Here is a 16,030-nt window from a genome sequence, read left to right on the forward strand (position 1 = left end):
ACATGGGGCATATAAGATTATAGATTTTAAAATAATTGAGCAAAATAATATACTTGCTATTTGGTTTTTAATAGTTTACATTTTCAACATCACACTATTTTAAACACTATACACTATTTGACCAATTTAAAACAAACTTTACTTATTTATTTGCATGTGTATGTATGTATGAATGTGCCAGGGTCTCTTGCCATTGCAAAAAAACTGCCTACCTGCCTTAATGTAAGTGACTGAAGAACTGAATACAGGCTGGCAGACTTCCCAAGCAAATAGTTTAGCCACTGAGCCGTCTCTCCAATCCTTAAAATTTACTTAAGCTTTGATTTGCTTTGAATGGATATGTATGTGTGTGTGTGTGTGTGTGTGTGTGTGTGTGTGTGTGTGTGTGTATACATACACATACAGAGAGAGAAAGAGAGGAAAATGAGACAGAACCAACTTTCCACAGAAGAGTGGTTCTTGGAAGATACACAAGTCTTTGAAATAACAATAAAATAAAAATAAAAATAAAAATAACACATGTGATTAAAACACTGTTTAGCTGCCCTGTGGAGCATTCTATCACAGGTTTATATAAGGAAACTGTTTCAGAAACCACCCCCCATAATGCATATTTTCATATAAAGATCCTCTAATAATTTTAAAAAGGAAAAGATTTCATGTCATACATTTTATGGCAAAAAATGATTTGTCAAAAATAAAGAGGTATTTTTGTCTTTTATACCCCAGCCAGTTTGACCAAGAAGAAAAATTAGGAACGTTTCATGATTTTGTGCATTTTCTAAGTCCTTTTTCAAGTAGCCTAAGAACCTATGAAGGAAAAATATAAGAAATGTTTGTAATGCCAACCGATGGCTAGTGAATGGTATTTTTTTCATTAAAAAACTTAATTCACTCTAACAGAAAAGAATGATAATTATGGATCTGCTAGAATTAATAGTAAGCTTTTTTATAAAATGTGTGAAATTAATTGCTTCTAAATAACATATAGCATAGATGCAGGAAAGCTCAGTTGACAAACAGAACTGCATCTGATTGGTATTTATTCCCTTTTGCAGACAGCTAGAAGATCACCAACCTGATTTTCTTACTATATGGGAACACAACTCACTTTCAAGTTCCTTTGTGCTTATAAGTAAAGTAGCCACAGGACTGTTGGCCAGGAGAATGTGGGCAGAAGTGATATATGCCTCTTTCAAGACTAACTACCACAACATTCACAACTGTAATATCCCATTTTTCTTCTGCTGACTAAACAGAGGCCTCTGTGGAACTAGAAAAGAGGACAGCCATAGGAAAGAAAGAATCCTCACTTCTTCGAGTATAGCTACATGGACAGCAATACCCAACTTGGATTGTTTCAGAATCATTTTTCTGTCCTATCCATGCATCTATTATCAGACAGGTGTTAACGATATACACACATCCCTAAATCTGCTCTTTGTGCAGAAAACGGAAATCACCAAAACGGTTACTCTCAGAAACAATCTTGCCTAAAGAGATCTTCAAATTTATTCCAGTTACTCCCAACATTTAAAAGTTCCATTAATAGGAAAATAGTGTCCTTACCTGTATTTAACTCAAGACAAAGGTGATCCTTTGCTGCTGATTACCCACTGGTGAAGAAATGCCATGAGCTGTAGTTGTTTTGGGATAGCTCTGAAGTTTTGATTCAAATTTCATTTAACCACTTGTAGATAAAGTAGAATAAATTACAACATGTTGCCAACATAATTGTCAAATAATCCTCTACAAAAACATATCCACCCCCTTAGGATCCTAGGTTAAGAATAAATATCTAAGGTTGTTTTACACAATTCTCCCTCAGTAGGTAAGATGGATGTTTGAGACTCCAGGAAATTGCCCTTATAAATGTTGCTACTCTTAATCCCAGTGAGGTGGCACATGCCTGCATTTCCTGCTACTTGAAAGGCTGAATTAGGAGGGTGGCTTGAGCCACAGAGTTAAGAGGCCAACCTTAGCACCATGCTCAAGAAAAGGAGAGGAGAACAGAGGGAGGGAGAGGTGCATGTAACTGCTCTTATAGTTTAGCCACGTCTGGTAGTAGTTCTGTGGGACTTAAAACCAAATAGCCTTTTCTACAAGCTATTTCGTCACAGACAACCAGCAATGTCTTCATAATGAGGTTAGAACTGGCGAAAGTCTTTTGTGAATAAAAGTCATTAACACTCATCCAAGCTACTCAGTGCTTTACACTCCAATCACCTGAGTCTTTAATAGAAGCCAAATCAGACAGCAATGAAATGCCTCAGACCAAAATGACATTAAGTGTTTTTATTGAACAAAACAAGGATAAAACATGGAAGTCATTGAGCAAAAGCAGCTCTCCAGTGGAGCTGCTATACTTTGTGCTAAATAACCTTATGAACAGAGAGAATACAGAATACACATAATATGTAAGTTATCTCAACAGCAAAGGAGAAAGAATAGAATACAGTTCTTGAAGATAAAATTTGGTCAAGGGACAAATTTAGTTGCTCAAAATTTCTAGCCCTTATCCACCTTAATTCAGTATGATTATCCACATGTATTTGGTATGTGCATACTGAATTCCAATTTTAATGGAAGCTGCTTTTCAAAGGAGTTTTTTTTTTAAGTTCACATTTATTTGGCATAATACTCAATTCTTAAAAATTTGTGTTTGACCTAAGTGTGTGTATGTGTTTTATGCACACTTTAAAAACCCTGAACCTTTTCTTATAAGCAGAGGGGCCATGCTTTTTTTTTCCACAAACTAATGTTGGTGAAAATCAGTTATTTCTCCTGTGTGTCTAAGAAACTTCATGTGTTCTCAATGCACCCACACAGTCAGGTGGGTTGACAGATATGTCAAAAATACTTTATGAAAAGAGGGAGGTAGCTCATGCAAGTTGGCAACCTTTTGTGAATTGTTTCCTGTTAGAGCAGGCTGCCTCCCTTTGACATCTTACAGTCAAAGATGAAAGGAAAACTTTTTACTTTGAAGCCTAGTGAACACAGTTGTACATTTACTATAATCCACTTTCAACTGGGCTTATAATGTAAGATGACAATACCTCACACTCAGTACACAGAATTAAAAAAAGTACTGAAGAAACTTTTCGTAGACAATACCTTTTCCATATGTTAAACATCAGCTTCTATGGGATAGAGTTCCAGGATGGTTTATTACCACTGTATAAACATTCTAGGCCAAACAAACAGCACAAGTAACATCAATGTCATCTTTTTTTTTCCAATATCTGTATCAATTAAGGGAGGCTAATCCTAACATATATACTACTTAAGGGGGGAAAAGAAGATAACCATGACACATTGCAAAGATAGGACTACAGCATCTTAGTTGTAACAACGGTTTTAAGGTGCAGAAAGAGGGGACTCTCGAGAAGGTGATGGTGTATTTTCTTCAGGTGGAAAAACTGTGAGTGTGCAAGCTCGAATACCACCAAGGGACTCTGGAAGGTCAAAAACCTTATGCCATTCATCTTTATCTGGATCATATTTCTGCACTATCTCTACCATACAGCGGTTATTCCAAGAATATCCACCTACCACATAGATTTTATTTTCAAAGACAGCAACCCCAACATCACTCTGCCCTCTTAACATGGCAGCAATTGGGGTCCACTGGTCAAGGATAGGTGAATAGTATTCACAGCTCAGGACATCATCATAATCACTGGTTCCTCGGAAATGGTTGCCACCAATTACATACAGCCTCTCTCCCACCGTACACATACAATGTAGGCCTCGGACAGTGGTCATCGGTGCCTTCTGAATCCATTTGTCAGTATCAGGGTCAAAGCACATGAGTTCCTTTTGGAAAGTATCATGAGTAATTCCTCCTAATAGATGAAAAGTATCAAGCATGAGGCAAATGGATCAAAAAAAGATAAAATGGTTTCTATCACAGAAAATTAACTTTTAGTTACGTATTATGACATAATTTAGCCCTTGGGTGCTGTACATCATGTTAGAGCCCTTTAAATTGCAGGTACCCATTTCTTCCCTTGCCAAATAAAAGTATCTCTTCTACTAACCTCATTAGGATTATGACTGTGATGTGAGATACTTATCAAAAACTACTAAAAATCTTGTGCAAATAATATACAAGTCAATAATATTAAGTGGAAATGTTTGTTTTGTAGCTTATAGTGAGCTGGGTAATGGTAACACACGTGCTATCAACTCTGGCAAAGTAAAATTAAAATGCTGAATGTCTGTGGTTCTATAAACATAGCAATTTACTACTGATCTATTAAGTCTGTATATCACCTACAAAGTTCACGATTAGAACACCTAAAATCCCACCTCTACAATGATATGACTACACTGTCATTTTAGCGGACAAGGTTGAGAGAGATATAAGATAATTTTTAGCCACATCATTCAAAGATTTTACAATCAAGTGATCAAATGACATTTATCACTGCTTAAGGTATAAGTTTTTAATGCTTTAGAGCATTCCCAGAAAATAAAATAGAAATAGTGTTTGTTGGTTTGAATATCAGCTTTGTTCCTATCCTACACTTGATGAAGAAGACCATTTTTGTCATTAAAGCAATTCAGGTAGCATTTTTTTTTTCAATCCCAATGGGTCTGAGCTCATCGTTAACAATAGAGACCACACATATACAGGCAGGTGATATAAAGCATTGACTAGTGTAGCATGATTTGCTGGATGGCTCTCTCAGTGCAAGAATTCCTGAGGTTGCTCATGAATTTCCCACCTCCCAGTCACATGCTGCAGGCCTTTCATATATCCTTCCTAATAATGGATTTCATAAGGCAGTGTTCAGAGAATAAGAACCCTTCACACCTTTGTTTTTAGATAATGTAACTGCTGGGCTGGCACCAGCAGAACTTGACACAGGGGGGAAATGTTGCAGCCTGATGGATCAAGATCAAATGATTTTTAAAAAATCCATACCTAAATAAATTAAATGCTTCTACAGTGGTGTCCATTACATTAGGTAAGATTTCTTTGTAAATTATACAGAAGGTAAGAATGAAAATTGTTTTTGAGACACTGAATAAACTGTAACTATTTCAGAATTCTTTCTAGAAAAATATTTCTGCATTTCCTCAAATACAGATAATTAGTACAGAATTATTTGTATAATGATACCATCGTATAATCACATTATAATGTTAAAGGGAAAGGAAATATATATATTATGGATTATAGTAAAAAAGTGAACATTATTGATTGCTATGCATGCTTTGTACAGAATGAAGCTTATATGTTATATAAAAATATTTCCTCTATAGCTTATCTAATTTTTTTTTAAAAAAAGGTTATTGGTACACATGAGTGAAGAATGTGAATGGTGTTTAGCATACAGAGTATGAAGACTAGAAAAATAAAACTAGATAATCTGAATGCTTTCCATTTTTTTTTTTTGGTTATGTATTTATAGAAGAATTTTTCTGCTTCTATTTTACAAACTTATAGAACGCCCAAAGCACATATATGCAAATATACACATAAAAATCACTTCTAAAACCACTATTATATTTTGACCACTATTTTAAAAGATTGTTATTAGTACTAAAACTAGAAGTAAAGATCCTACAGTTAAAAGCACAGATATTATTATATTGTGCCACACACAATCATCGCATACCTGAAATATACATCACTCCTCCATACACAGTCCCAGCATGGCCATAGTGAGGCTCATTCATTTTGGCAACATAGGTCCATTCATTTGTTCTTGGATTGTAACATTCTACAGTAGCTATTAAGAAAAAGAAAAAAAAAAGAAGTACTGTAATTATTTTCCTTTTAGATATTTTAATAATAATATTCTAATTGCTAATATAAGTACAAGGGATCTGAGAGGGGCTCCTATAATAATTATTGAGACTATATTAATATGAAGCATTCATAGATATTATACTGGACAAGATAATGTTCTAAGACTCTAACACACTCTTTGATTGTAACACTCAGAATTCTTTTCTTTGGAACCTGGTTATATCTTTATAATGAACATTTCTCAAATATATTTGTTTAGCAAACATGGGTAAAGATGAAAAATGTCATAAGGAAGGAACAACATGCCAACTGTGGGAACCTATTTTGACATAATGTGCAGGAACAAACATTAATATATGTGAAAACAATTTTTGAGATGAACGTGGAAGCCAATACACTGGCTGGTTTGTGTTCTGAAATTAATAGCTTTATTCTGTACTAAAAATACACTATAGATTTTTGACAGTTGAGTCTCCACATGCAAATAGCCCTGCCCAACTTTTTGACATTTGGACAAGACACTGTTATCTACAAAGCGGATGCCTGAAAACCTCACAAATTACAAAAAAGTTATCTCATAATGTTCTAAGTAAGTTTATGATTTTGTGTTGCACTGCATTCATAGCTATTCTTGGCAATTGGCTGGAAGTTGGGCATACCTTTAAAGCCAGTGGTTTTATTTATTTATTTACTTATTTATTTTTGTTTCTGGAGGTAGAGTATCACTCTAGTCCAGGCTGACCTGGAATTCACTATATAGTTTCAGGCTAGCCTCAAACTCAAAGTGATCCTCCTACCTCTACCTGCTGAGCGCTGGGATTAAAGGCGTGTGCTAACATGCCTGGCCTAAAGCCAGTGGTTTTTATAGCAGCCACTTCCAGTGCAGCCAATACTACTCTTAACCGGAAGATGACTGGCAGCAACATTTGAAGTGAAGATCTGTATTAAGGATATTTCATCAGAATAAAAAAAAAATTACCATCTTCAACACAAAGTAGTTTAAATAAGTGACTCCATCTTATTTAAATACCTTTCAATAAATCTATTCCAACTTCAAGATTTCTGACAGTCCAAACAGTTGGAAAATATAAACCTTTTCTAAAAGTCCAAAGTAATGCTGTTATGATAAGGACTGATCAAAATCACAAATTCTAGGTGGACTTGAAAACTTTTGATTATTTGTTGCAGACACTATAAGTGATAATTCAATTTCTTGTTTCCCTCAACCCTGATTTTTATTTTTCATTCTAAAAAAACCTGAACACTGTGTAGGAAAGCACTGCACAAAGCTCAAAAAAAAAAAAAATTTTGACTTAACAAGTTCCCTTAAAGCTTTGGCCTACTATATGGCAGAGTTGTAGGCAGTAACATGAACCAGAATCTATTGTGTAAGCTATTTAATCAAGCCACAGAAATCCTAACTGATGAATAAACCTTTGGATGAGATTTTCTACTTAACTACAGGTAAAATAGAGAGAATTTTTTTTTTCTTTAGTGAATTCACTTATGCAAATTATTTCTTCTCTATTTATCATGCTCATATTTACCACTTCTTACAGCTCTCCAGTGCTTTCCTTTCCCATTTACTTTAAATTTTCAGTTGTATTTCAGAAGCTTTTACTATCCCTCATTTTCATAAACCCTCATGATGCCTTTGTTCATTGTTTCAAGATCCTTATCAACTATATTTCTTCTAAATTCTTCTGTCAAGAACCAAACTCCTGCAAAATCTTGGCTCAAAATAAGGGAAATTCCCAATACTGCTTTTTACTATTTCAAGCACTGCTGTCTTTTTTTTTTTTTTTTAAGAATAACAATCAACACATAATAATGGCATTTATTTATGAGGTACAATATGATGTTTTGATGCACATATAGACTGTGTGATGATTAAGCCAGTCCACTTAGCATATCTGTCACATCAAATATTTATTGTTCTGCTATTATGCATTTTAAAACACTTATTTTCAGTTGCCCTTAAGATGGCTTTTACTTAACAATAAGCAAACCCTACCAAGTGTACATTAAATTCATTCATTAATTCATTCATTCCTCCCTCTATCTTTATCCTTCTCTCCCTCCCCACAGAGTACTTAGCGTACTGAATGGTACATGACATTAGAAAAATAATTAATGGAGCTGGGTGTGGTAGCACACGCCTTTAATCCCAGCACTTGGGAGGCAGAGATAGGAGGAGTTCCAAGAGTTCCAGGCCACCTTGAGACTACATAGTGAATTCCAGGTCAGCCTGGGCTAGAGCAAAACCTTACTTTGAAGGAAAAAAAAGAAAAAAGAAAAATAATTAATGGAAGAATTTTCTATGCTAAAATAAGCTCATCTCATCTCTTATTGGTAAAGGGGTTTTCAAGGACTTCCAGAGATCATCTTCTCCATCTTGCTAAAACTAAAGAGAAGTCTGAGCAGTTGTGTATTTCTTAATATAAGATGCTTCTTTGAACTTCAAAATTTCTGTATAATTGTCCTTTGTTACATCTAGTTTGTTCTGCTTTGATGTAGTTTCTATTACATTCCTCTTATTATTTTTATGGTGGTTAGTTGTTGAATAGCTAATCACCATCATTAATATTCTCCTATGCTATTCTTCTGTCATTGAGTTAATTGCATCTTTCCTCTATGGCTTATAAGAATACATTCATACATTCTCATGCCTCTCAGTGCATGACAGATATCCAGCACAGTAACTATTTAATTGCTCACCAACCCTAAACTTTCCTTTTTCCAGCTAAGTAATTGATCTCCTTTAGCTATTCCAGTCTTTTTATCTTTATTGCCAACCTTTAGAGGTTTTCCCCACAGAATTGTTTTTATTAGGAAAATTAATAGCATATGTTATGAAAATCAATGCATCTTATTAACAAGGTTTGCATGTTCTTATTTCTATTTTTTATGGTTATAAGATAGTCAGATATAGACTAGCATATTAGTGCCACCAACTTTGATGGGAAGCAGGAGCCAAAGATGGACAGGGCAAGGAACTGAAACCTCAAACTGGTGGTTCCATTGGAGTCCATGAAGAACTAGAGGAGACAGGGAACATAGAAAATACATATACAGCCCATGGCTCAAATCAAGTACACTGTCTATTTCTGTATGGTCTACAGTATGTTAATATGAATGACTTTACATTGTTAATAGGGTTGGAACCGAGTGAAATGAATATTTAGTAACAACAGATAATTGTATGAAATTCAAAATCCAGTGATCATAAATGAAGTTTTTCTGGAACACAATCTTGTACCATGGTGAATGAATTGTGTACAATTATTTTTTGTACTACAAGCTCAAAGCTAATTAGTTGTGACAGAGAATGAGTGCCCACAAAGCTGAAATATATAACACACACATACACTTTCTGGAACTTTAGAAAGGTATGTTGACCCTTAATCCAGAGAATCAATTTCAGTGGTCTAGGGGCCTGGCATATAAGTCAGAGAATCTTCAATTTGAGTTTTAACTTGATTTGTTTATTGAATCAATATTAGGTATCCCTATCATCTCAGATGATTCTGCCAGGTTTCAAAATAAGTCCTAAGGGATGATGCAGAACTTGTTCTTTGAGATTTGGCCTGAAGAAAACCATTTGCGAAAAGATGGCTCTCGTAGAATTTGGATGTACTCTAGATTCCTACTGGTGTTGGTTAGTGATCAAGAAAACTCCGAATCCATTGAAGGATATGGGGTTATTCAATAAGTTTTATGCAACTTTATTGTAAATCTATTGGAAAAACTAATGTTTTCTATAAGTCATTCCATTATTTAAAGGCTTAATTTATTAAAATTATACTGAAGTGAAAGATATCGAAGCTGTTATATTCTTCAATGTAGGAAACCCTGATGGAAGGTCAGTTTCTTATATGGCATGGTTTTGAAAGATGCCAGAACTAAAGGAATCCTTTTTCTCTTAGTGACAGATCCTCTAAACGTCACCTATTTTCCCACTATAATAACCACCATGTAAAGCAGCATTTTCAATGAATTATATGGCAACAGTAAGCCAGGCACATGGATACCCTGACAGTCTTTTACTGATATACTATGAACTTAGCTCTTCCTCAAGACCATATCTATCATAAAATGATTTAAAAGGCCCAATACATTAAAATGAGTTAAAACATCTTAGAAATGCTGTCTTGTTTCCTCTTTTACAAATATATATGGACTATAGTTGTTGTGAATATGAAGAATACATGATTCACTTGTGCTAAAGATGTTATTAGAGTGTTAGATGACTTCGCTCCCTTTCTGTGGTGGTTTGATTCAGCTGTCCCCCATAAACTTATATGTTCTGAATGCTAGGTCTTTAGCTGGTGGTAATTTGGGAAGTGGATCACCCTGGATGGAGACAGTGCATTGTTGGTGGTGGGCTTACTGGCATACTCTCCTGCTGCTATTGCTCATCTGATGTTGGCTATGAGGCGATGTCCCCCCTCTGCTCATGCCATCATTTTCCTTTACCATCATGGAGCTTCCCTTCAAGTGTATAAGCCAAAATAAGCCCTTTCTTCCTCAAAGCTACTCTTGTACGGGTATTTTATGCCAGCAATGCTGAAGCTGACTGCAACACTTAAAAGTTAGTAGCAAAAAGTGGGGTCACTGCTGATCACAAACTGACTGTGTGGCTTTTGAGCTTTTGGGGCTGATTTGAGGGAGGAATGTGGAAGGATTTGAAACCTTGGCCTAAGAGACACCTTGCAGTGCTGTAAGTACAGCTTGATGGACCATTCTAATCAGAGTTGAAAGACTTGAATGTAGTAAGAATTATGGACTGTGAGGTTTGATTTATGAGGGTGAGAAAGAGCTTTATATAGGCTAGACTTGAGGCAGTTTGTATGAGAGGCTTACTGTTATGCATGTGTTCCAAAAATTTGTGCATGGCTGTGTAGAAATGGACTGGTGTGAGCAGAGGGATATGGCACAGAAGGGAATGAAATCTTTGGGCCCAAACTGAGGCCTGTTCAGCTGCCAATTGTTTGAGAGATTACAACCACTGAGATTGTGCCAGCTGAACTGCATTGGGACCAAAGAAAGAATGCAGACTCTTTTGAAGGGGCTTGAATGCTGAAAGAGTGTCCTGTTCTTCAAAGTCTGCTTTATTCCTTTCAGTATTAACAAATTGGTATCCCGCCTGCTACTATGGAGTATAACAAATGCAGGACAGAGAAAGTCATTGAACTTACAACACTTTTTTTTTTTTTTAATGGGGCAATGTGAAGCAGGCTTGTTGGATTAACTGTGTTGAGGCCCAATGGAGCCCTGAGGATGAACCATGAGCTGCAGTGGAGAGCCAGTGGTGATGCCAGGATTATGGAATGGCTGCCTAGGAGAACTGTCAGCACTGCATAAAATTTTCTGACACTGTGAGTAGCCTAGCTGGAGGCATGGAATTGGAACTCCAGAAACATATCACTGGTTAGAATTATAGGACTTAGAGACTTGTCACTGACTAGTTATTGGACTTGGAGCTACGGAGTCTGATGTTTATCCTGTTTTGTTTTCTGCCAAATGCCATCTTTTGCAGTGTGAATGTTTATTTTGTACCATTATGGGCTCTTTGGTATCATGGCTCAGTTAAAACACCTTGGACTATGGGGATGTTTGAACAGCATTGGGACTGATAAAAACTATAGGGATGTTTAAAGTTGGACTGAATGCATTGCATTTTACATCATGTAAAGGGGCAGAATGTGGTGGTTTGATTCAGGTGTTCCCCATAAACTTATGTGTTCTGAATGTTAGGTCCTCAGCTGGTGGCAATTTGGAAAGTGGATTCTCCTAGAGGCTGTGTATTGTTGGGGGTTGGCTTATGGATGTTATAGCCAGCTTCCCCTTGCCAGTGACTGGCACACTTTCCTGTTCCTGTTCTCCACCTGATGTTGGTCAGAAGGTGATGTCCACCCTCTCTGCTCATGCCATCATTTTCTCCTGCTGTCACTGAGCTTCCCCTTGAGTCTGTAAGCCAAAATAAACATTTAACTCCCCAAAGCTGTTTTTGGTTGGGTGTTTTCTTCCAGCAATGTGAAGCTGACTACCTGTTAAAGGGTTGTATGGCTTCTCTTGCCACCCTCTCTCACCACCTTCTATGTTTACACAGGCATGTGAATGTGCCAGTTAAGATGGAAATACTCATGTGTGCATATGTAAAGAGGGAGGATTCAAAACAAAAAAAATGGGGCAAAAGAAATATTAAAAACAGCCTCTGTGTAGAGCATTCAGATATTGAACCAAGAGTTAATTTAGAACAAAAACCTGCTAGTCCACAAAGCCAACGTGCCAGGAAAACTGGAAAGGGAGACTGACAAAATCTGTTTCTTTTTCCATAAAGACCATTGTGAATGGATAGAACTGAGAACTCACTGATGTTGTTCACTGGGAACAGGGGAAATCAGTTAAAGTAGTCAAGTTTAGTCACCTCAACAGTAGACAACAAGGTAACAATGCTATTGGTTGCACTCTAGGAAAATACAGGAGCTAAAATGAAGTGGGGTGAGGGGCAGAAAAAAATATAGCCTCTTGTTTCTTAGTTTTATGTGTTTTGGACCTAAAACGTTTCCTGAAATCAAGATTCAATCTGAGTACAATTAAGTTAGCCGTGTAATTAAAAAAGAAATAAAAATCTTCCATTTAACACTAGTGGCTTCCCTCCTACCCAGAGAGTCTATGATTTATAATCATATTACTTCAGGATCTATGATTTTAATATTTATTTATTTATTTATTTATTTATTTATCTCAGAGAGAGAGAGAGAGAGAGAGAATGGGCACACCAGGGCCTCCAGCCACTGCAAACGAACTCCACACATGTGCAATCCCCTGTGCATCTGGCTAACGTGGGTCCTGGGGAATGGAACCTGGATTTACAGGCAAATGCCTTAACCACTAAGCTATCCCTCCATCCCTGGAACTATGATTAATAATAATATTTATGCCCATAGATTAGAGCTTCACACTCTATTGGCTAGAGAAGCTTCGTTCTGCAAAAGGTGATGAAAAAAGTCAAAACTCAAAATTCACTAAAGGGCTGAGAGCAACTGGCTATTGAGTGCTCAGTCCTAAATGAGCTATGTCTTCACACCCTCCAAGGCTTAGGGACCACTGCAGAAGAAGATGCAGAAAGAATGCAAGAGCCAGAGGGTGGGGAGGAGTGCTATGTACCTTATGGCACCATCCTCTAGAGATGAAGCAACCACTGTATTCACGACCTCACAGTGGCTGTTGTTATCTGTGCAAGACCTGCACAATACTGAATCCAACATTTTAACATGGAGGAGGTGGGGAAAAGACACCAAAATAGAAGAGGGACTATTTGGAAAAAGACTGGGTTCAGTGAAATGGGATTAGGGAGGGAGAACACAAGAAAATAATAGGAAGGTATTGTGATCAAATTATAGTATATTAATACATGATAACCCTCAATAAGAAGAAAAAAGTAAAAGAAAATTCTAACATATTTTACCTTGTAAGATTTGTACAGAAGGTATCTGATGGTGATAGTGATTTGGAAAACACTTTCATATTTTCCCAAAGAAAGATATTTATAGATTATGAAAAATCATTTCAAACTGGATGAAATACCAAAATTTTTGCTAGAATTGGAATTAGAGCTGTTTTTTAGTATGGGTATTGGTATCTTTATCATAGTTAGCATGTACTTGTGAAAAATATAGTTTATAGAAATATGACTCCAAACATTTGATATGAGTTTAGAAATAGCTCACAGAAAGTATCATGCTCTTGTTTATTTTCATTATCAAAATAAAACACAGAGGAGTTGTAGCATTATTGTTGAATTTTTTGAGACAGGTTCTCACTATGTACAGCCTACACTGCCCTTGAACTCTTAATGGTACTACCTTGACATCCCAAGTGCTAATAAGACTTCAGATGTGTGTCACAGCACCCAGCAGAAAACTTTTTAAAATATTTTATTTGAGAGAGAAAGAAAACGTGAGAGAGAACAAGAAGGAAGTGCCACAGCCTCTTCCCTGTATAAACAAACTCCAAACACATGCATCACTTTGTGTACCTTGGTTTATGTGGGTACTAGGAAATTGAACCTGGGATATCAGGCTTTGCAAGAAAAAGCATGTTTAACCACTGAACCAGTACTCCAACCTCAAAAACTATTTTTAAGTAGAGAGAAAGTTCATGTTCAAGAAAGCCTATGCCTAGGCCATTCCCCAAGTGGATTAGTCTATTCCTTGTTCCTGGCACAAGCACTGACTAAGAAAGGCAACTATCCAGTTTGAAAGTACACATTTAACTGCCAGGGTTCATTACCTATAATTTGTCAACTCTTAAAGATTATGGTAGTTATTTTTCCTAGAAACAATGAAGTCAGAACCTGTACTTTCTGGACATCTTCAGACATATTTAAAAAAGAACTATCACATCAAAATAATGTGCATGGTTTGACTAAGAAGATTTGAAATGACAATTCTACACTAAAAGTATTAAGGCAACAATTGCTTTTGAAAAGTCTGATGAATAAAATATACTGGGGAATCTATGCAGCTAGTGGCTATGCCACCTAGGCCAACACTCTGTGCAGCTTGGTCTTTAACACAAAGTCATAACTACAAAGGATAAACATGAATCAAAAAGGTCAATGACATTAAGACCACATCATTAACCAGAATGGGCTCAATAAACAGCAAAGTATAAAAAATACAAATTGTTCTTCTCTCCAACAAATAGCTTAATCTAAAAACCCAGTAAGTATCTTTTAGTTCCCAGAAGACTGATAAAAGGATTCTGATGAATACTCTCAACTTAGATAAAGCTTTGGCAGACAATGTTTTCAACTTTTCTAGTACTATGAAGCTCAGAGTATTGGTGACCTTAAGGACTGTACTTGTAATAGAATACAAGGACTAAAGAAGGCCAGAGACTGGAGAGTCCAGCTTAGTAGTAAGAAGGCCTGCCTACATGCACCATACCCTGAGATTGAGACCCAAAGTTAAAAAAATGAAGTATTTGTTAATGCCCATTTTAAAAAATGATTTTTTAATTAAAAAGACTGAAAAGAGTAGTGGCAAATGCTATAAAATGTAGTGTTTCTTGCTTTTATTTTGGCACTGTGTGGTGGTTTGATGCAGGTGTCCCCCAGAAACTTAGGTTTTCTGAATGCTAGGTTCTCCAGTTGGTAATAATTGGATATTAAAGATTCCTGGAGGTGACGTCCACTCTTTGCTCATGTCACTGTTATGCCTGCTATCATGGAGCTTTCCCTACAAGCCTAAAAGCCAAAATAATCACTTTTTCCCACAAGTTGCCCTTAGTCCGGTGATTTCTGCTAGCAATGCGAACCTGACTGCAACAATAAAGTTAGTACCAAGAGTGGAGTCATTTGATGTTAGACACCTAACTGTGTGACTTTGGACTTTGGAAGCTGATTTTCAAGAATGTGGAAGGATGTGAAACCTTGGCCTAAGAGACGACTTGAAGTGCTTTAAGTACAGCTTGATGGAGTATTCTGGTCAGAGTTGAAAGACCTGAATGTAGTAAGAACTATAGACTGTGAGGTTTGGCTTATGAGGGTGAAAAAGAGCTTTGCCTGGACTGGGCTAGAAGCAGTTTGTGTGAGAAACTTGCTGTTATGCCCCTCTTCTGAGAATTTGTGCAAGGCTGCTTTGTGTAGAAATAGACTGGTGTATGCAGAGGGATATGGCATAGAAATGAAGTCTTTGGGCTAGAACTTCTGCTTGTTCAGCTGCAATTATATAAGAGTTTGAGACTGGGCCAGGTGAACTGCACCAGGGCAATAGGAAGAGTGTAGACTCTTTTGAAGGGGCCTGAGTGCTCAAGGAGTGTCCTGTTCTTCAAAGTTTGCTTTATCCCCCCCCCTGGATTATCAAATGGGCACTCTACCTGACATCATAGAGTATAAGAAATGCAGGAAAAAGAGGGTCATTGAATTTGCAACACGGTCTTGTGTTTTGGAAACATTCAGGGGAAGTGTGATGCAAGTTTGCTGTATGCCTGCATGGAGACCCCATGGGGCCATGAGGATGAACTGGATTGCAGTGGAGACCCAGTGAGATTCCAGGACAACCAGATGGCTGCCAAGGAAAGCTGCCAGTCCCAGATGAAGTTTTCTAGGACTATGAGTAGCTTAACTGGAGGGGCAGAATAGGAACTACAGAGACTTGTTGCTGGTTAGAATTGTCAAACTTGGCGACCTGTCACTGGCTGGAGTTGTTGGACTTGAAGCTACAGAATTTGATGATTTCCCTAGTTGTTTTAAATCTT

General features: G+C 36.8%; 1 protein-coding gene across 6 annotated transcripts in view; it reads right to left on the minus strand.

Moving 5' to 3' along the window:
* Positions 1-2,280: 2,280 nt before the first annotated feature.
* The window catches only part of Klhl13 (kelch like family member 13), a 188,964-nt gene continuing 175,214 nt past the window's right edge, over positions 2,281-16,030 (minus strand). For all 6 annotated transcript variants that reach the window (XM_004671472.3, XM_045140695.1, XM_004671469.3 and 3 more), the window contains 2 exons: positions 5,628-5,741; positions 2,281-3,845 (listed from right to left, as the gene is read on the minus strand). In XM_004671472.3, coding sequence (XP_004671529.2) covers positions 3,358-3,845; positions 5,628-5,741 — 602 coding nt within the window. In that variant the 3' untranslated portion in view covers positions 2,281-3,357. The remainder of the gene's footprint in view (positions 3,846-5,627; positions 5,742-16,030) is intronic.

This window comes from Jaculus jaculus, chromosome X (genome assembly GCF_020740685.1).
Source record: "Jaculus jaculus isolate mJacJac1 chromosome X, mJacJac1.mat.Y.cur, whole genome shotgun sequence".
NCBI classification, from domain to species: domain Eukaryota; kingdom Metazoa; phylum Chordata; class Mammalia; order Rodentia; family Dipodidae; genus Jaculus; species Jaculus jaculus.